We start from the raw sequence: 22,324 nt of genomic DNA on the forward strand, positions 1-22,324 counted from the left end.
CCCCTCAGGTAAAAGAATTTTTGAGCACTTTGTGATCTTGCTGAAGACTGCAGGCAGCCAAATGATTGCACATACTTCAGCTTTGTGTATCTTCATAGGTCCATATTCATACAAGTCTCTCTTCTAAACCCAAGTTTTTAACTATTTTTGTTTCAAGAAAAAAATTTTTTTTAATGAATCCTATATAAAAGTTTATAGCTAGTTTTTCTTTTTTCCTTTTCTTTTTTTTCTTCTTTTCTTTTTTGGGGCTTTAAAAAAAGAAAGACATTTAAGTATCCCTTACAACAAGAAGCCTGGGGGTAGATGGTTCCCGAATCATTATAGTGGCTAAGCTGCATCATAAAGGACCCAGCCTCCTTCTGTCTTTCTCCTCTATTATCCTCCTCAGCCGGTTGACTTTTTTTTTTTTTTCTGGTGCTTCTCATCTCACTGACCAATTTCTTAACTACAGACTTTAATGTTACATAGTAAATGGTAATGTGTCCTGTGTAAATTAGTGTACCTGTTAAAAATTGAAAAGTGGAATTTAAGGAATCCCTAGAAAGAGTATGATGAGGTTTTATTTTAAATACTTTTGATCAGGTGCCTTCCCTTCTACCTTAATTTATGTGGAAGATAAGACCAGGTTTAGTATTTAATTACTTCACTGATTTATTAATGTGTCTATAATACATTTGTAGAGAAGCAGGTTAGACTTTGTTCCCGGTTTGTAATGGCATAACTTATAAATCATTTAATCTTTTTCCTGCCTTTGTTTCTACATCTGTGGTATGAGTGAGGCTTCATCTTTTGCATGGGATTTTGTAGGATTAAAGAGAAAATGTTTCTATACTTAAAAGATAACTGAAGATTATTACATGAATAGAAAGATTGAATTCATTTGGAACTTAAATAGCTACCTGCTTTTTCCCTTCTCAGACCATTCTTTTAGAATGGAGTATTACTACTATAGTTAAAAGATTGGCTTAATCTATGATTGTCTTTAAGTCATTTGAGGTGGAATTATAGTTTTCCTTAATTTCTTCCCATTTTTATAGGTCAAATGTTAGTGGGACATAGTGAGGGATACATTTTTCCATTTTATTTTTTATTGATACTATACTGGGAATGAGTAGTCTTTCTTTATACTTGGTGAGCTGTCAAAAGGGAAACTGAAGACAAGGTAGATTTTCTTCTTAGCAGTTAAGTCTGTTTAGTTAGTCCCAGCTCTTATTTCCTGCCTCCTACTTTCCCTACTGTCTCGATTAATTAGGCAGCCTACTATTTAAAGTTTTATTTAAAAGTAAATAAAAGTCACACATTTCTACTTTGAGAACATCATCATCACTTTTCACTTCATAGTTTGCTTTGCTTCTCTGTTGGATTATACCTGAAGTATTTTTCCCCCTCCTTTAAGAGAAATTACTGATAAAAATGATCTTGCTTTATGTTATATATCTTGAAAGCATTATCATTTTTTGTTGATTATATGTTAGTAAATACATATATTAATAAAGAAGGCAAGGGGTAAAATAGTTGTAATTTTAAAAATCTGCATGGGTTCATTTTAGGTCTGTATGTATAGATTTAAGTCTGTACGTATAGATTTCTTTCAACTTTGTGTAGTTAAGGTGTGCAGTGTGCAGTGTGTTTTCTTTGTATTTAACCTTTCTACTTGACATTTTAGAAAAATTCTGTGGCTTTTAATGAGAGGAAGAGTTACTTTTACTTTGAAACTATCATTTTCCTTTTTAAAATATCATTTCTTGTTTTTGGTTTCTTGATATTCAAAGATGATAATTTAGTGAGTTAAACAGTTTAGATGCACTGATCTTTGAAAAAGAGACTGTTTCAAATCTGTAATTACCATAAATATTTAAATTGTCTCATGATATTGTATAGATTTGTTTTTGTTTGATATAAATGAATTTGTTACTAAATTAAATATTTGCTTAATAAATAAGTAAAAATATCATGAACTCTAATGGAGCTACACTCATTGAAATGATTGCATCTCTTTTAGAATTAAAATTTATTCTACTTTTGGAGAAAATTATGAATATATAAAGATTGATAGTGGCTTATATAAATTAACATTGAGTCTATTTTAAGTGGAGACATATTTCAGAGATTTTCCATAACCTTTAAAAATGTTTAGCTTAATGACTTTTTAAATCTGTAAAATTGAAAAGAAGCTTAAAAAATTATTATTTGTTATGACTTAAAATAAAAGCTGTACCACTGGGTGAGCACAAGGGTATTGAGCCTAGTGGTCTGCATTATCTCTTGAATCCTGTCTCCCCTATCAGATCATCTTTCTTCAAAGTATATGTACTACTTTTTATAGTTTACTCTTCTAAGAAGGTGATTAATTGTACAAGGTTTATCCCTTCATTCAGAGTTTTCTCATCTTATGCCTGAAACTTAGAGCAGTGTTTACCAAGCCCCTAGGAATCAGGTCTGTTATATTTTAAAAGACAAGAAGTCCCAAAGTGTTTTTTACGTAGAGGTATAAATCTCATTACCTACAGAAAAATGCTAGATAAGTTGCTTAAAGTATTTATAAATCCTGGTAGATAATAGCCTTCCTCATTTGAAAAATCTTACCTCTTTCCTTTATTTATTTTTTGGCTGCGTTGGTCTTCCTTGATGCGTGCAGGCTTTCTCTAGTTGCGCGGGCTTCTCATTGTGGTGGCTTCTCTTGTTGCGGAGCATGAGCTCTAGGTCCACGGGCTTCAGTAGTTGTGGCTCGCGGGCTCTAGAGTGCAGGCTGAGTAGTTGTGGTACACGGGCTTAGTTGCTCCGTGGCGTGTGGGATCTTCCCAGGGCTTGAACCCGTGTCCCCTGCACTGGCAGGCGGATTCTCAACCACTGCGCCACCAGGGAAGCCCCTACCTCTTTCCTTTGAAAAAAATTCTTTTGGGGGGGAAATAATTTTAGATTCACATAAGTTGCAAAATTATTAGAGTTCCTGTGTACACCCATGGTAACATTTTACTTAACAATAGTGTATTATCATGACTAGGCAGTTGACTTGGTGTACTGCTGTTAACTAAACTACAGAACTTATTTTTAATAGTTTTTATTTTCATTTTTTAGAACAGTTTTAGGTTCACAGGAGAATTGAGTGGAAAGTACAGAGTTCCCATATACTCTCTGCCCCCATACTTGCACAGCCTCCTCCAATATCAACATCCCCCAACAGAGTGGCATGTCTGTTATAATCAATGAACCCACATTGACACATTATTACCACTCAAAGTCCATAGTTTGCATTAGGGTTTACGCAGTCTTGTATCTTCTGTGGGTTTTGACAAATGCATAATGACATGTAACCACCATTGTAGTATCATACAAAATAGCTTCCCTGCCCTGAAAATCCTCTGTGTCTGTTCATCCCTCTCCCCTAAACTCTGGCAATCACTCATCTTTTTATTGTCTCCATAGTTTTGCCTTTTTTCAGAATGTCATAGAGTTGGAATCATTCAGTAGGGAGCCTTTTCAGTGGCTTCTTTCACTTAGTAAGTTGCAGTTAATTTCCTCCATGTTTTCTCATGGCTTGACAGTTCATTACTTTTTAGCACTGAAAAATATTCTCTTGTCTGGATGTACCATAGTTTATCCTCTCACCTACTGAGGGACATCTTGGTTGCTTCCAAGTTTTGGCAGTTATGAATAAAACTACTTTAAACATCGGTGTACAAGTTTTTATGAGGACATAAGTTTTCAGTTCATTTGAGTAAATTCCAGGGAGTGCAATTGCTGGATCATATGGTAAGAGTTTGTTTAGGTTTCTGAGAAATTGCCAGACTGTCTACCAAAATGGTTGTATCATTTTGCCTTTCCACCAGCAATGACTAAGAGTGCTTGTTGCTCTACATCCTTGCCAGCATTTGTTGTCAGTGGTTTGGATTTTGGCCATTCTAATAGGTATGTTGTATCTTATTTTAATTTAAAATTCCCTAATGACATGATGTTAACCGTCTTTCCATCTGTGTATCTTCTTTGGTGAGGTGTCCGTTAAAGTCTTTTGTCTTTTTTTAATTGGGTTCATTTTCTTAATACTAAGGCTTAAGAGTTCTTTGTATGTTTTAGGTAATAGTCCTTTATCAAATATGTCTTTTGCAAATATTTCTCCTATCTATGGTTTATCTTATTTTCTTGACATTGTCTTTTGCGAGCAGAAGTTTTTAATTTTAATGAAGTCCAGCTTATCAATGATTTCTTTCATGGATCATACCTTTTGTTTTGTTTTGTTTTTTAATTTAATTAATTAATTTATTTTTGGCTGCGTTAGGTCTTTGTTGCTGCGTGCAGGCTTTCTCTAGTTGCAGCGAGTAGGGGCTACTCTTCGTTGCTGTGTGCGGGCTTCTCGTTGCGGTGGCTTCTCTTGTTCCTAAGCACGGGTTCTAGGTGTGTGGGCTTCAATAGTTGTGGCATGTGGGCTCAGTAGTTGTGGCTTGTGGGCTCTAGAGCGCAGATTCAGTAGTTGTGGCACATGGGCTTAGTTACTCCGCAGCATGTGGGATCTTCCTGGACCAGGGCTCGAACCCATGTCCCCTGCATTGGCAGACAGATTCTTAACCACTGCACCACCTGGGAAGCCCCATACCTTGTGTTGTATCTGAAACGTCATCGCCGTATCCAAGGTCATCTAGGTTTTCTCCTATGTTATCCTCTAGGAGTTTTATAATTAATGCATTTTATTTTTAGATCTATGATCCATTTTGAGTTAATTTTTATGAAGGGTGTAGGATCTTGCATCTAGATTCATTTTTTTGCATGTGGAAGTCCAGTGGTCAGCACCATTTGCTGAAAGACTAGCTTTAATTGAATTGCCTTCTCTCCTTCGTTAAAGATCAGTTGACTATAATTTTGTGGCTTTATTTCTAGGCTCTCTATTCTGTTTTATTTTTTATTTTATTTTTGGCTGTGATACGCATCATGCGGGATCTTAGTTCCCCCACCAGGGATCAAACCTGTGCCCCCTGCAGTGGAAGCATGGAGTCTTAACCACTGGACTGACAGTGAAGTCCCTACTGTAGCTTCATATTAAGTCTTGAAGTTGGGTAATTTTGCATTTCCTAGAGGTATGAGCTACTTAGGTGTAGTAACACTTTGGGTGCTTTTTGAGGTTATCCTAATAAGCTTTTTCTCCTTTTAAGAATTTATTTGTATAATGAAATCGTTTTTCCTCATCTTCAGTTAGAGAGTAGAATATTGAAAAATGAAGGCATGTTTGATATAATTCATTTTTTTCCTTATTCTGTGTAGTGCCTTGGAATGTTGTTGTCAATTATAAAATTTATTAGTACTGAGATTAGTAATGCCAAAAATGTTTAAATACAGTCTTCCCCCATAAGAGCTGTTCAGTAATAACTTTCTACCATAACATCTTTTAAATGATTATATCATTGTTGAGACAATCACCTTTTTTTTTTCTCCTTGGGTATAAAGACTCTTCCTACGCTAAAATATACTAAACAAGTATGCAATAAAGAACAATATTTAAACATTTCCAGCTCAGACAAAAACATAATAATTTACTTGATACTACACAGAGATTATCATTTTGAACACACTTGAACTGTACATCAGGTAATTTTGCTTTGCATTAAGTATGTGAAATGAGAGGAGTGAAAAAGTTATATCTTTTAGAACTCTCATCTGTTATATGTAGATGCCATTTCCATGTGTTTTGAAGTTTCCTAAAGGTGTTTTTTTGTGTTATAACTTAATTTTAAGTGGAGTTTGAATGCCAGATAACCATTAGTCCCCAAAAGGGTGGAAGACTGGTGGGGGAAAATGGTACAGAAAGCAGAACTCACCTTCCAAAGAATGATTTCTTTATTCCTCTCCTCCACCAACCATCACTGATTATCAAATTTTCTTTCTTGGCAAGTACAGTAAACCTTGTTTACAATATATTTTATGCACAATCTATATTGTGTATTTCTTGTAAACTTGTTATTATTCAATCGATACATTTTTGGTATCTTAGGATATAATATAATGTGCCCCATTAGAATTAATGGAAGATATTTCACTTAAAGCTTTTTAATTAGTGACAGCTTTTTTTTCAGTAATAAAAGACATAAAGTGAGGGACAGGTATGTAATTTGAATTTGATTCTGTTACATACTCCCTTTCCCCCACCTCTTAAAAACTTACTGTGACTGCAGCTCTGTAATTGTATGTTTAATGAGGTATAAATTCTTAATGTGATATTGATGTTCTCAGAATATTTTGTATGAATGAAGATTTGGGTTTGGTTCAAAGATTTCACAAAAAATTAACACCAAGCTCTGTTTTGGCAGATTTTGAATTGATAAATATCAAAGTGTTTCTTTTAAGAATTAAGACCATCCTCAAAGAAGATTATTATCAATATGGCTACTCTTTGAATTCATTTAATTTTAGTTCTGTGCCTAGAATAAAATAAGTACTACACAGATCAATGTCCATTGTACTAGAATATAAAAGGTGACAATTAGAAGTCAAACTAGGTAACAGTACTTTAGTTTTTGGTTTATGTTTTTATGATTACCTTAAAAATATTTTAGGTATAAAATAACAAGTACCATAAATAGAATAAAAGAATCATCAAATATCAGATATTAAAATCCTTTCTTAACCATTGTAACTTAGACTCTGTGGTAGACAAAATTTATTACCATTTTACAGATGTGAGAGGCTGAGGGATTTCTCAAGATCCCACAAAGACTAAAGCTGAAACAAAACCCAGATATTTTGACTCTCTAGAGTGGGGTTTCATTTTATTTTAGTGAGTAGCGACTCTAGTTTTACTTCTGCTCTTTATATCTAGGGTCATTTTTCTTTCCGTCCCTAACTCTGTCTAGTATTTCATGCCCATTTAAAATAGCAATTTGAAAATAAAAATCCGATAACAAAAGTAGTTTAAGCCCATGATTATTTTATAGTGAAATCAGTAATTGTAGCCCTTTGCCACATGAGGTCATTATATACTTGGTTCTTTCCTCTGCTCTGCCTCTAATCCAAGCATCATAATCTTGATGATGAGTGGTTGGGAAAAGATAGGAGCTGATGAGAGGTCTTTTGCATTGCCAGAGCAAAAGCATTAATTGATTAATAAAAACTTTATTGAGTGAGATTTTATGTGTACAGATGTTGGGGAGGGAAGAAAATGAGCTGTCAGAATAAATACAGGCAATCAAAAAGGCAATACTTTTAGAATTATTTTACTATAAGAAAGTCTGGTACCCAACTCCCAGGGGCTTCTCTAAGTATTAGATTGAATAATACCAATTGTTTTTTTATGGGATAGTGATTGGTTAGATAATTATGCCTAACAGGTTGCCAGGAAACTTAAATTTTCTAACGTTCCCTCATTAGACTGTTTGTTAAGGGTTATCTTGCAAGACTGTTTCCCATTTACTTAGCAATTATGTATACAAAGAAACTTAACAGTTATTTTTACTGTTCTGTGGAACTGCATGGAGCTCAGAGATGCTTATTTTTCTAAGAAGGAAGTTTTACTTAACAAAACCATGATCTAGAAAGTGATTCAGTAACAGAGTTAGGTGAAACCTGATTTTTGATTGACCCATCTTCTGAAACATATCACCTTTTAATGTTACTTGGCATCACTTCAAAATGGTGGTGGTATTTTGGTGATATTGAATATATTTATATGTGTGTGTATGCACTGTTTTTACCATTATCCCTTGCTTAAACTAATAAGATTCATTCAAAGATAAGGCATCTTCTAAAGCTGCCATTTTGTCCTTGCTGTTACTGTCAGCTAGAGTGGAATAATTTTATATTAGAAGAGTAAATTAGGAAATTGGCTAATGTTATAAAACAATTTATGCTTCACTTGGCTCAGCAACACTATTTTGATATGTTGTACAGAGCTTAGAATACTAGTTATCAAATTCCTGCCTTGGGGACAGAATAGACGGTATGGGCATAAGTTATTATTTTGCTGATGGTTGACATGAACTGGTTGCTAGATTAGTAACCAGTTAAGTATGATAACTAATTTTTAACAGACTGACCTTAAATAGACAATTGAATATTGTCCTTTTCAGAATAGTTACCTTGAGAGACTATACGTTTATTCCAAAGATTCTGCCATTATTCAAAACACTCTTGGATCTGAGTTTAGAATCTGAGTTATATAACTGTTTAAATGTGATTCAGGTTCTTTTTGTGTGTGTGACTGGATATAGTTTTTTGTTTTTTTTTTTAATGACCATAAATCATTTAGTGGTGAGTCTAATGAACAAAATGGATAGTAAAACTTGAAAAAAGCTGCTTTTGGCCATAAAAGAAGGTAACAATAAGGCACTTAGATTTCTTGTTCAGTTTATGAAATATATGTGAAGGAAATTCATACGTTTTTTGCTAATGCAAATGTTTATGACTAACGGCAGACTCTAAACAACACATAACCTATTGGTATGGTTGCTTTGAAGGCAATCCTCAGTACAAGGTTCTGGTATAGTTAAAAAAACCCAAACAGACCCAAACATTGTGTCCTATTATGTTTACATTCGGTATATACCACAGTCAGCTGTTGTTAAGTAAGAATTTATCTTTAGTATTTTTAACATCACAGAGGCAGTAATGATTAAGAACACAGGTTCCCAAGACAGACTGCTGGCTTCAAATCCTGATCCTGCCACTTATTGTCTAACATTAGGCAAGTCATTATAATCTTGGGAAAGTAATATATTTAAATTTCTTTATAAGAGGGCCATAAGTAATAGTACCTACTTATAAAGTTGTGCAATTTTAATGTGTAGTATATATAAAGCACTTAGAACAATGCTCAATGCATGTTAGCCATTACTATTAGTACTTTTATTTCCTTTCATTCAACATCTTGGTTGCTGAAAGCATCTGGAAAATTGGTAAGTTTGTGCAGTTATAAAAAAAAAGTGAATAAAATGGAACTATAGTAGGATAATCACTGTATTTTTTGAGTGGAAATAGCTATGGTGTGTGGAGAGAGAGATTCACCAAACTTCATTGTTGTTACCTTTGGTGAGTGGGATTGGAATGGTGGTTGAGATTCTTGGGAGAAGGTTTTCATTTAATATTAAATTTATTCATTCAGCAAATATTTATTGATCTCCTACTGCATGCCAGGGACTGATGAAAGAACATCTAAGTTGTTAGGAGTCACTCTTCCCCTTGAGTAAGTTTGGAGTGATAAAGGAGATTAAATTGTGTAAGTTCTTAGCATTTTCCTTTATTTTTATTTTCTGTGCTTTTACTTTTTGAGTGGCGCTGAATATAAACATTTTTGATATCTCCATTAATGTTTCAGAAAATTACGATTTTTCATTTCTGAATGTAAATGTTCTTTGAAATAAAGTAGCTTTATTTTCAGATTATAAAATTAATAAATATTTGTTATGGAGAACGCTCAGGAGATTTTGATGCTTGATATTTCTAACACCAAGAGAACTTCCTTCTCTTGGTAAGTAGATGAGATTAATAGGCTATGGTTTTTCAACCCAGTGGAAGAATGGGCAGAAGACCTAAATAGACATTTCTCCAAAGACCTACAGATGGCCAACAGGCACATGAAAAGATGATCAACATTGCTGATTATTAGAGAAATGCAAATCAAAACTACAATGAGGTACTACCTCCTACCATTCAGAATGGCCATCATTAAAAAGTCTACAAATAACAAATGCTGGAGAGGGTGTGGAGGAAAGGGAAGCGTCCTACACTGTTGGTGGGAATGTAAATTGGTGCAGCCACTTGGAAAACAGCATGGAGGTTCCTCAAAAAACTAAAAATAGAGTTGCCATATGATCCAGCAATCCCACTGCTGGGCATATATGCAGAGAAAACCGTAATTTGAAAAGATACATGTACCCCAGTGTTCATTGCAGCACATTTACAATAGCCAGGACATGGAAGCAACCTAAGTGTCCATCAACGGAGGAATGGATAAAGAAGATGTGGCACATATATACAATGGAATATTACTCAGCCATAAAAAGAAACGAAATTGAGTTATTTTTAGTGAGATGGATGGATCTAGAATCTGTCATGCAGAGTGCAGTAAGTCAGAAAGAGAAAAACAAATACTGTATGCTAACACATATATATGGAATCTAAAAAAAAAAAAAAATGGTCATGAAGAACCTAGGGGCAAGACGGGAATAAAGACGCAGACCTACTAGAGAATGGACTTGAGGACACGGGGAGGGGGAAGGGTAAGCTGTGACAAAGTGAGAGAGTGGCATGGACATATATACACTACCAAATGTAAAATAGATAGCTAGTGGGAAGCAGCCGCATAGCACAGGGAGATCAGCTTGGTGCTTTGTGACCACCTAGAGGGGTGGGATAGGGAGGGTGGGAGGGAGGGAGACGGAAGAGGGAAGAGATATGGGTATATAGGTGCATGTATAACTGATTCACTGTGTTATAAATCAGAAACACCATTGTAAAGCAATTATACTCCAATAAAGATGTTTAAAAAAAAAAGATGTGGTACATATATACAATGGAATATTACTCAGCAGTAAAAAAGAATGAAGTAATGCCATTTGTAGCTACATGGGTGGGCCTAGAGATTGTCATACTGAGTGAAGTAAGTCAGACAGAGAAAGACAAACATCATATGATATCGCTTATATGTGGAATCGAAAAACATGGTACAAATGAACTTATTTACAGAAAAGAAATAGAGCCACAGATATAGAAAACCAATTTATGGTTACCAAGGGGGAAATCTCCCATCAACTGGGAGATTGGGATTGACATATACACACTACTATATATAAAATAGGTAACTAATTAGAACCTATTCTATAATGCAGGGAACTATATTCAATACTCTGTAATGACCTATAGAGGAATAGAATCTAAAAAAGAGTGAATTTATGTATAACTGATTCACTTTGCTGTACAGCAGAAACTATCACAACATTGTAAATCAACTATACTCCAATAAAAATTAATTTAAAAGATGTGGTACATATATACAATGGAATACTACTCAGCCATAAAAAATAAAATAATGCCATTTGTAGCAGCATGGATGGGTCTAGAGATGATTATACTTAGTGAAGTAAGTCAGAAAGAGGAAGGCAAGTATCATATGATATCACTTATATGTGGAATCTAAAATATGACGTAAGTGAACTTATCTACAAAACAAACAGACTCACAGACATAGAGAACAGACTTGTGGTTGCCAAGGGGGAAAGGGAGTTATATATATAACGGAATCATTTTGCTGTACAATAGAAATTAACACAGCATTGTAAATCAACTACAATAAAATACATTTTAAAAATAGGCTATGGTTTTTATCTATTGTTTTTAAGCAAGATGTATAAGGATGTTTGTACCCCTTCCTAGAACATATGTTGCAACAAAGAACTTTCAATGTCTATAAATTATCCTTAGTTGTTTAGAAATTGCCCTTGCTCTTTCTATTTTCTTATTTAAGTAAAAGAACATTATGATTAGTGTTATGAGTCCAATATTTCTGCCCCGGGGAAGTGATAAAAACCAAAATTCTGAATTCCGTATTGAAAATGTAATAATACAGAGTTTTTAAAACTAAGATTGGATTATTAGCAAAATTTATTGACTTTTATGTTTAGTGATAGATACTTAATGGGCATAAATTGAAAGTTATAAATTAGGCTTTTGATATATTAATTTTTTCCATTGATTTATAATTCGAGTTTTTTTTTACTTGATTTCTGTTGGCATTGAGAATAAACCTAAACATTTTTCTTTTCTTTATAAAAGTACAACACTCCCATTAAAACAATTTGGACATTGCAGAAATATTGAAATAAGGTAATCCCTAGATCCTATCATTCAGAGGTACCAACCTAGCAGACTGTTGCCTTCCAGCTTTATGTACTTACATCTACAAAGAAACATTTTTCTTTTTTACCAAATTGAGTTCATGCTATAGATTCAATATTATGTCCTGCTTTTTTTTTTACCTTAAAGTATATTGTAAAAAAATTTCTTGCATCTAAGTTATTTTTGAAAATTTAGTTAAACCCATAATTTCTTGGCTCTGTAAAATTTGAAATGTTAGAAAATATGAGAAGAAAAAAGATCTGTAATCCTGCCACTGAGAGTTAGCTACTTACACATTAGTATTTCCTGCTAAACTGTTTCTTTGTTCCCACCTTCAAACAAAACAAATATCCATGGTAACTCTTTATTTAATTTCTTTTGTTAAATGAATAATCATTTTGAAAAATGAACTTCTTTAAAGAAATTTATCTTTATATAATTAATATGATTAGTAAATTCATATTTTCACACTTTGTAGAACTTTTGCATTTGTAAAGGACCTCTAATTCGAATTTATTGTAACATTTTCTCTTTAAAATATATTTGTACATGCTTACATGTGTATGTGAAAGTCCTTAAGTGCTGTTTTATGTTGGAATCTTTAGGGAGAGAGTAGATGTGTGTGCATGTGTGTGTGTATGTGCACGTGTGTGACAAATTTGAAGACACTTTTTTATCTGGCTGGGCTTGGGTAAGCTTCAACTTCTGTGAGCCTCGGTTTTCTCATTTCTCAGATTGTAATGGTAGGACCTTTCCAAATCTGTGAAAGGACCTCTTAAATTATAAAACATACAAATGTTAATAGTTATTATTTAAGGGGCTCTAGGAAAGAAAAATAAAAGGCAAAGGCAGTCCTTGATTCCATCAAGTTATGGTCAGATTTCCTATCAAGGTAGGTGGAAATTGGGTATGGGGACCTTGCTGTAAGAAACGCAGAATATAGTTTTGCATTGAATTTCGCATCTTTCTTATTAGCAGAAGGTACAGATTATCCTAACAGATCACATGTCTAGATCTTAGGGCAAGAGAGAATGTAATTCTTTTTGTACCATTTTAATTTTGAACAAGCCATGTTTATGGTACCTAGCTCTTAGAAAAAATAAAAAGAACAAGAGAGAAGTGGTATATCTGCCCACCACCATCTGCTATTTTTAGATTGGCTAGGAAGCCCTATTTGGCCGCCTTTGCCCATGTCATTTGGCAACTCTTGAGCCTGCATCATTTAGAGATAAAAGAAGCTTAGAAGGTGGAAAACTGAATTTCTTTGATTTTCCAGTCATCATTGATGAAAAAATATATCACCACAAACAATTTGAAGGACGTTGGCTGTAAGTAAAACAATAAGTGTTTTCATTTAGTGAGATGGGCTTATGCGACACAAAAGACATGATGTATTTCCACCTTTCTGCCTTAATAGGGGGTGAAGAATGTATGAACCTTCTGTCCTGGTTTGATTTTTATTTATTATCAAGAGAAATAATAGTTTAGAAAAAGATGTAAATACTGTGCATATATATACATATAATATAAATATATGCTTATATATTTTTATGGCCTTTTAGAATAAAATTCTTAGAAAAGAAAGGGAAACTATGAATGTCAAGGAAAGAAGCACAGAAACAATCTGGGAAATGACAGATTTTAAGATTAATGTACTAAGATGAATTTGAAAACTAAAGAAAGTAAATAGAGAAATCTAATTTTCCATCTACTTGGATAAAGGGACATAATATTATACCCATGGATCAGTTTTAAATGAGCATACATTTGGGCATTTTATAGGTAATAAAATTTAACCTGTTTTATCTGTGGTATCTATAAAGTGTTCTGAAACATTTCTATTGTTGGATATAGTAACTTACCAAAAGCTCTAGTAAAAGTCAGGTTATATATTGTAGGTAGTTTTTCTTTTGCCTATATTATTATTTTACTAGCTTCCTACACTAACTTTCCTTTAACTGTTAAACTTTAACTGTTAAATTATCATTTTCCTATAATTGAAGAATTTTATTAAATGAGTTACCAAATGTTAAGTGCTCAATAAATGTTTATTATTACAATTGTGTTGATATTTTTAATATGTGCACAAATTCTAATGAAATTATATCATTATACTTTCTAATTATATTAGAAAGTTTATTTAAAGCCTGTCCTATTGCAAGCCATATTAATTATTTTACATAGCTGTGCATTAAAAAGATGAAATTCACTTTCTCATAGCTGTTCCAAAGTTGATATTTTCCTCCATCTCCAAAAGAGTTTGAGAAAAACTTATACTATAATCTTAGTCTTATGTCTAGTAGTAACGGAAAATAATTTTGCCTACTAGGAAAAGTTGTGGATATATTGCTCTTTTTAAATTTGTGATTATGAAGTCAGAAATGATATATTAAGGAGAATCCATTTACAATAACTTAAATTCAAAGATAAAATTTTGTTTTTCAGGTCTAACATACTTGTAAAGAAAGTTCAGGGAACATTTATAAAGTGCTTTATTGTTTGCAAAGGACATTTACACACTTTATCATTTAATCCACACAATAACCTTGTGAGATAAATAGAAGTATTCCGTTTAATAGATGAGAAAACTGAGTCTCACAGAGGTCACAATTTGAATGTGATAAGCCAGTATTTCTACAAGAGACTGGATCACTGGAAAGGATTCTGTAGAAATGGTGCTTGCACAAAAGGGAACTTGTAAGGGATCCTAGGGTGTCCTTTCAAAACTATATTTCTGTGATTTGTATAGCTTTAGGTGGGAGGCAACATGATATAGTAGGAAACACCTGGGAAGACCTAAATTTACTATATCCTGGCCTTGAGCAAGTAATTCAGCCTCTCTGAACCTCAATTCCTCATAGGTAACATAGGAACATTTTTTATTAACTTGCAGTGTTTTTTTAAAAAATATATCTTTATTAGAGTATAATTGCTTTACAATGTTGTGTTAGTTTCTGCTGTACAACAAAGTGACTCAGCTATATGTATACATATATCCCCATATCCCCTCCCTCTTAAGACTCCCTCCAACCCTCCCTATCCCACCCCTCTAGGTCTGCAGTGTTATTGAAAAGATAAAATGAGTTAATGTAGAAAAGAACTAGGCACTGAACTGCTTAATGATAGAACTATTGTTAATACATATAAATCCAAATACAGTAACCCTTCCAACATAGCACCGTAGCCACATAGCCCATTAAAGCCATACTTTTGAAGGGGAGTATAGTGTTACTAATCAGCAACTGTTTTTGGTAAATGAGGAAAATGAATGGAGAATTTATTGAAGATGTTAAAGCAGAGAAGGGAATTGCATAGAATGGAACCCATGGATATATATTTGAGGTGGAAAGTAAAATCTCAATGAAAGCAATACAGATGGAAGAAAGAACACTGCAGGACAAGAAAGAGCCTGCGACCTAGCTCAGTGGAAGCAAAAAGCATGAGAATCACTTGGCTAATCCTGGGCAAACTGTTTCTGGACCGACCATGTATCAGAGAAGTCTCCAGGAACCTCTGTCATTCAGGGAAATGGAAAGTTTCAGCAGTGGAGTGGAATTGCTGATGTTGGACTTGGGCTTTATAATCTGATAGACCTAGGTTAAAATTTTGGCTATGCTACTTCCTAGCTGTTTGATCTTGGACAAGTTATTTGATATCCCATGTCTCTTCTGTAAAAGGGGGATGATAAATCCTACCTCGTGGAGTTGTTTCAAAGATTAAATATGATATATGTGTAAAGTGCTTTCTTGTTTTTTGTTTATTGCTTCCTTTGCCAACAAAAATATAAAATCTATATGGACAGGACCTTTGTTTTGTCCCTGTATCTGTTGTATACATGTAATAGTAGATCCTTAAACATTTGTTGAATGACCAAACAAACTTGTCGAAGTGTGTTTGTGTGTGTGTGTGTGTGTGTGTGTGTGTGTGTGCGTGCGCATGTGTATAATACAGTAAGCCCATTTGAGTGATGTGAGGAAAATACTCCCAAGCTGCAGTGGCTTTATAAAATTTTTATCATGATCTATCCTTGTCTAAATTTCTATTACATTTATTATACAATCACTCAGGTAATATTTAATCACATACTATTTTGTGTCCTAATCAATTTTATGTTTAATTTTTTTAATTAGATGGTTAAGCTCATGGAGAGTAGAGAGCGGTATTTATCCATCATCATCCAGTCTGATGCTATGCTCCTAGATCTCCAGGTTGGAATAATATGTGTTGTGAATTATTGGGCCACATAACCAGGAATTTATACTTGATAATGGTAATTGGTCATGGTAGGATTTTGGCCGAAGATGAAAATATGTTTTCTTCTGTTGTCTTCGATGAATATTTGTCAGATGAAAGGCTGAAAGACATGATGTCACTGGACAAGAAAAGGACAGAAAGATCTGTATGAGAGTATTTATGTTCTAATCCCAGAACAGAGTGTATGTGTTGGTGGGTATTTTGAGGTTTCTTTGACAAACATTTCTCTTGCTTCTGGGCCTTTGCACATATCTTTGCCTGGAAAATTTCCCTTACTCCTTCTCCTTCATCTGCTAATTCCTACTTATCAGTTTTCTGCTCAAAGTCACTTTCTCCAAGAAGCTTCTATAGTTCTGACCTAAGTCTGAACAAAGTGTCTCTCATCTGGGTTCCCATAGCACTCTACACTTTCCCTACTATAATACATATAAAATTATATTGTAATTTTCTGTTTGAGTTCCCAACTAGACAATAACTCCATGAAGATAGGAATTGTATATGTCTTACCATTACACCGTAGTGCAGTGCCTATTACTCAATAAACGTTTGTTGAATAAATGAATGAAAAGTGACTAAAGGAAAGGAAAAAAATCTTCAAAATAAGAGCTGTCATTTATTGGATATCTGTTAAGTGTCTGGGCCTTTATAAAAGTTAATATTTAATCCTTGCAACAATCCAGATGGAGCAATTGAGTTCAGGGAACTTAACTTGGTCAAAGTGATACTGCTGAGTTTTGAACCAGGGTCTCCCTAGACCAAAGCCTCTGTCCTTTCCACTTTAATACTGCCTCTCTCATGCCTTACATTTGAGCAAGTTGTTACAGGGTACAAAAGTTTTTACCTCTTATGACACCTTTGTAAAGCTAGATGTTATCTTCCTTTTTATATCCAGTAAGTGGCAAAGCCATGATTTTCCAATTAGATAGTCTAGATCCAGGTTCTTTCCCTTTCCATAATAACACAGCTGTCCATTCTGGGGGGATTCAGTGGTGTAAGGTCTTTACAAAAATGGTGCGATAATAAAAGTTTAAACGATAAGATGTTTTTGATTCAAAAATAATAGAAACAATTCCAGTCAGATGTATTTCAGCAGGGCTGGAATAAATCCTGTATTTTCTTTGTCATTTTTTTCCAAGAGGGGGAAAAAATGAATACAGTTGGGAATGATTGCTATTAATACTATCAAATGCTTTCTTCTCTTTGATATCTGATTGTTTCCTGGCCTCATATTGCTATGAGCTCAAAATTCATAGGATTTCTACAGAAGAAAGTATAGTTGGTAGGACAAAATGGTGCTGTTGGGTGAATTCAATGCAGCTCCTTCCTACCATTAGCCCTCCTTCTTGTGACAGTTTGTTTTTCAGTTACTTTGCTTATCCCACACCCCTCAAATTGTGGTTTCTGGTAGGAGCAAGCTTAGTTGGGTTTGCCACAGAGGTCATTGACTTTGGCCACCCTTGGCCTATGACTTTATTTTGCTCTTTACCCTCACACCAAAAATTACTTCTGTTGAGAAGTAAGGGGAGTGGGAATAGGATAGTAGGGAGTGTTGTATTTTTGACTGAAACAAGAGGCTCAGAACTAAGGAAAGTAAATCTCCACAACACCTTCCCGAAAGTAGATAAGTCTCCCACACGTGCAGACAAAAGAAAATGTAGTGTGAAAAGGAATTCAGATTTTTCTTAGTCTTACTAGAGTTCTTGCAGCTGCTTTGACACATATAGGTCACTGGACTGTAGGGCAATGCAAGTACAAAATTTCAAAAAAGTATTTTTTTAAATTTTAAGTATTTTTAAAAGCACTAAAAGACTATAGTTTTATAAAACCACAATTAACCAAAATTTTGTTATAATCTTTTAATAAAATGTTAGACTTAAATGAAAGACTTAAAAGCCAATCGCAAATTTGAAAATAAATTGTTCTAAAGCAAATATAATCCCAACGTATATCTTGATTATTGGCTGCTTTGTTCTGCCCTGTACTTGTCTGTAAATGTTTGATGAAGCCACAGTTCATTATTTACTTTTCTTTGATCTCTACACCAGCTAAATATGGTTGTGTTTCTGTTTTCCTTGTGACTTTGCATTTGTACTATCTGGCATTGGAATTTTGCTGAACAGGTGAGTTTGACCCTTCATGGGGGAGAAAGAGAGGAATGTGGGTAACTCAGGCCCAAGTAGGTTGTGGCTGAATAGAAGGAAATCCCAGGTTCGTTTTTTAAAACAGAGGTGTAATTTATATACAGTGATCTGTAAATTTTAAGCAAACATTTAAAAGTATGTTTACATGCATCTAACTGCCTCCCATCAATATACAGAACATTTTCAGTACCACAGAAGGCTCTTAGATGTGCCCCCCACTGACATTACCAACATTTGAATTCCTTTTCACACTACATTTTCTTTTTTTAATGAATTTATTTATTTACTTTTGGCTTCGTTGGGTCTTCGTTGCTGCACGAAGACTTTCTCTAGTGTGGCGAGCGGGGGCTACTCTTCCTTGCAGTGCGCAGGCTTCTCATTGCAGTGGCTTCTCTTGCTGCCAAGTATAGGCTCTAGGGCGCGCAGGCTTCAGTAGTTGTGTCTCGCGGGCTCTAGAGCGCAGGTTCAGTAGTAGTGGCACATGGGCTTAGTTGCTCCATGGCATGTGGGAATCTTCCCGGACCAGGGCTTGAACCCATGTCCCCTGTATTGGCAGGCGGATTCTTAACCACTGAGCAACCAGGGAAGTCCCACGCTACATTTTCTTTACATTATTAGGATAACCACTATTCTCATTTCCATCACCATAAATTAGTTGTGTCAGGAGAGCCATCTTTCACAGTGTTTTTCACAGAAGACATCATGAATGGGAATGATTGATACAAAGTTTGGGAATTGAGAGTAAGTTCAAATTCCTTGGGATGACATATATGACAGTTGTGGTGCATCCATCATTTCCTAAAGACAGAAATTCCCAACTGGTTCTATTCAGTTCCACACTGGTCAGTGGGCAGAGTTTTCCCTTAGGTATCCACCTCCACATAGGATGTCCAGATTCCCCACATTAAGTCCCACTCAGTCTTCAAGGGACATCTTAAGAGTGTCCAGGTTGGTTAGATGGTTAATGTTCAGAGGCAAAGTGTCAGTGTGGGGTACACATTAAGAATAACTCATCATGGAGTCCTTTTCTCTATGTTTCTGGGCCTAAAAATTTCCCACTCCCACTTTGAAAGGGCCTCCAGTCCTGGACCCCATCCAGGTCTGTTCTCCATCTCTGTTGTCTCTATCTTAGCTTCAGGCATATTAACTCTTTGGGGACAAAAAAGCTAAGCTAGAAGCATACATCCATACTTTTTCTGTCTCAAACTTAATCCATTGGGGTTTTTGGGTCTCTGTTTCTGCTCCTGGGCTAAGGGAAGATAATAGTGATCTTGGAGATCATTTCATATCAGTACATACAGATTTGCCTTACTCTTAGAAGGTTGCATATGATTCCATTACATAGATGTATCCCATTTGGTTCAATATTTTGATATTTTAAATAACGCATAAATATCTTTGTATATGTCTTTTCTCTCATTTATCAATAAATACTTGGGACAAATTCCTAGAAGAGATTTCTGAGTCAAAGATGTATACACTTAAGATTTAATTTTAATAATGCCAAATTGCTCTCAATAGAGCCGGTACCAATTTATATACTTCTACCAGCAATGTGTGGGTATTCCTTTTCATACTTGATGAAATTTAAAAAAAAAATTTTTGCTTACAGTGTTTGTGCTATGTGGAAATTTAAAATTTTTATGTACTTGAATTGATCAGTTTTTAATGATTTCCTGGTTTTGTGTTATAATTAGTAAGGCCCTCCCTACTCTGAGTCTATGCTTTATGGTTTTTTTTAATGTTTAAAACTTTTATGTACCAAACATTTATTTTGGTATAAATGATATGACAAAAATTTTTATATAGCTAACCTACTTGTTCCAGAACTGTTTACTTAATAATCCATCTCCCATTAATGATGTGCAATGCCACCTTTATACTAAATTCCCTAATATATTTATGTCTATTTCTAGACCTTCTATTCTGTTTCATTCATCTGTCAGTCATTCAGTGGCACTGCACTATTTTAATTGGTGAAGTTTCAAAATAAAAATAATTTTAGTAGGCTTGTTCCCCTCTTATTATTAATTTTATATTTTTAGAGTTTCACAGCCTTTTGACATTTTTTCTTTTCCATATGCACTTTAAATATACCTTACTGTTTTTCTGACAAAAATTCTGATGGTATTTTTTTTTTTTAAAGACGATGTCGCGGGTAGGAGTTTATTAATTAATTAATTTATTTTTGCTGCGTTGCGTCTTCGTTTCTGTGCGAGGGTTTTCTCTAGTTGTGGCAAGCGGGGGCCACTCTTCATCGCGGTGCGCGGGCCTCTCACTATGGCGGCCTCTCTTGTTGCGGATCACAGGCTCCAGACGCGCAAGCTCAGTAGTTGTGGCTCACGGGACCAGTTGCTCCGCGCCTTGTGGGATCCTCCCAGACCAGGGCTCGAACCCGTGTCCCCTGCATTAGCAGGCAGATTCTCAACCACTGCGCCACCAGGGAAGCCCCTGACGGTATTTTTATTGGGATCATATTAAACTATAGATTTAAATTAGGGAGAATTGCTATCTTCATGATGTTGAGTCTTCCTAATCATGAACTTGATATTCATTTTCATGTATTAAAGGTTATTTTTTGCATTCCTTAGTAGTATTTCAAAATTTTCTTCAAAGTTCTTGCCCATTTCTTGTCAAGTTTATTCCTAAATATTTTGCCATGTTCTGTTGTTATTGTAAATGAGATTTTATCTTCCTTTGTATTTTTTTTTTTTTTTTATTTTTGCGGTACACGGGCCTCTCACTGTTGTGGCCTCTCCCACTGCGGAGCACTGGTTCCGGACGCACAGGCCCAGCGGCCATGGCTCACGGGCCTAGCCGCTCTGCGGCATGCGGGATCCTCCCGGACGGGGGCATGAACCCGCGTCCCCTGCATCGGCAGGCGGACTCTCAACCACTGCGCCACCAGGGAAGCCCATTTGTATTTTTAAACTGATTGTTGTTGCTATTAATACATATGAAGGCAATTAATACTTACATATTAATTTTGTAACCATTCACATTGCTGATTTCTCTTTTAATTTTAATTGATTTTTGTTCCTTCTTTAAGCTGAAAGCAATTGTTAGATGGTCTACAAATTATAATGTTTACCTATTCCTTTTCTATTTTTATAACTAATTTCTTCGTTGACCAATTGCATTGGCCACTGTTTTCCTCCAGAACAATATTAGATAATAATGATGAGAATGGTCATCTTTGAGCTAACATAGTTAAATTTGTGTAAAGTGATCAAAAAGGCTATAAAATATGTTTCCTTAAAACCACCACAGAGGACACGTTTTCAGAAAGGAAATGACTTTTAGAAAGTCAAAATGCTTCCTGAAAGGGTATCTTGTATGTTCAAATCTTCCATGTATTTGTTCAAATGAATCTTCTCAGTGATACCTTCCCTGACCACCTATTTTATTTTTTAAACTTTTTATTTTATATTTGAGTATAGTTGATTAACAATTTTGTGATAGTTTCAGGTATAAATCAAAGTGGTTCAGTTATACATATACATGTATCTATTCTTTTTCAAATTCTTTTCCCATTTATGTTGTTACATAATATTGAGCAGAGTTCCCTGCACTATACAGTAGGTCCTTGTTGGTTATCTATTGTATTTTATAAATTTATTTATTTATTTATTTTTGGCTGTGTTGGGTCTTCGTTTCTGTGCGCAGGCTTTCTCTAGTTGCGGCGAGCGGGGGCTACTCTTCATCGCGGTGCGCGGGCTTCTCATTGTCGTGGCTTCTCTTGTTGTGGAGCACAGGCTCTAGATGCGCAGGCTCAGTAGTTGTGGCTCATGGGCTTAGTTGCTCCGCCCCCCCCCACCAAAAATTCCTTCTCTGAGTCTGTTTCTGTTTTGTAAATAAGTTCATTTGTATCATTTCTTTTTAGATTCTGCATATAAATGATACTTCTCTTTCTCTGTCTGACTTACTTCACTCAGTATGACCCACCACCTGTTTTAAATTGCACCGGCCCCCTGCCCCAATCCTTCCTATCCTCTTTCCCTGTCTCATTTTCTTCTATGGTATTATCACAGTCCCCCAAGCTAGTGCATGTTTCCTTCCACTGGAAACAATAGCAGGGATTTATTAATCTTTGTTTGCTTTGTTTTATATCTTTA

General features: G+C 34.9%; 1 protein-coding gene across 5 annotated transcripts in view; it reads left to right on the forward strand.

Annotated features, from left to right (window-relative positions):
* Positions 1 to 22,324, forward strand: part of DCK (deoxycytidine kinase) — a 118,218-nt gene that overhangs the window by 29,613 nt on the left and 66,281 nt on the right. The window contains exon 7 of one of the 5 annotated variants that reach the window (XM_022599563.3): positions 9 to 22,319. The exons of the other annotated variants lie outside the window; for them this stretch is intronic. Coding sequence (XP_022455271.2) covers positions 9 to 35 — 27 coding nt within the window. The 3' untranslated portion in view covers positions 36 to 22,319. Of the gene's footprint in view, positions 1 to 8; positions 22,320 to 22,324 lie in introns of those variants that run through there. 5 annotated transcript variants of the gene reach the window in all.

The sequence above is a fragment of the Delphinapterus leucas genome, chromosome 5 (genome assembly GCF_059928025.1).
Source record: "Delphinapterus leucas isolate spDelLeu-1000000601 "Yukka" chromosome 5, BTC_Dleu_Yukka2, whole genome shotgun sequence".
NCBI classification, from domain to species: Eukaryota; Metazoa; Chordata; class Mammalia; order Artiodactyla; family Monodontidae; genus Delphinapterus; species Delphinapterus leucas.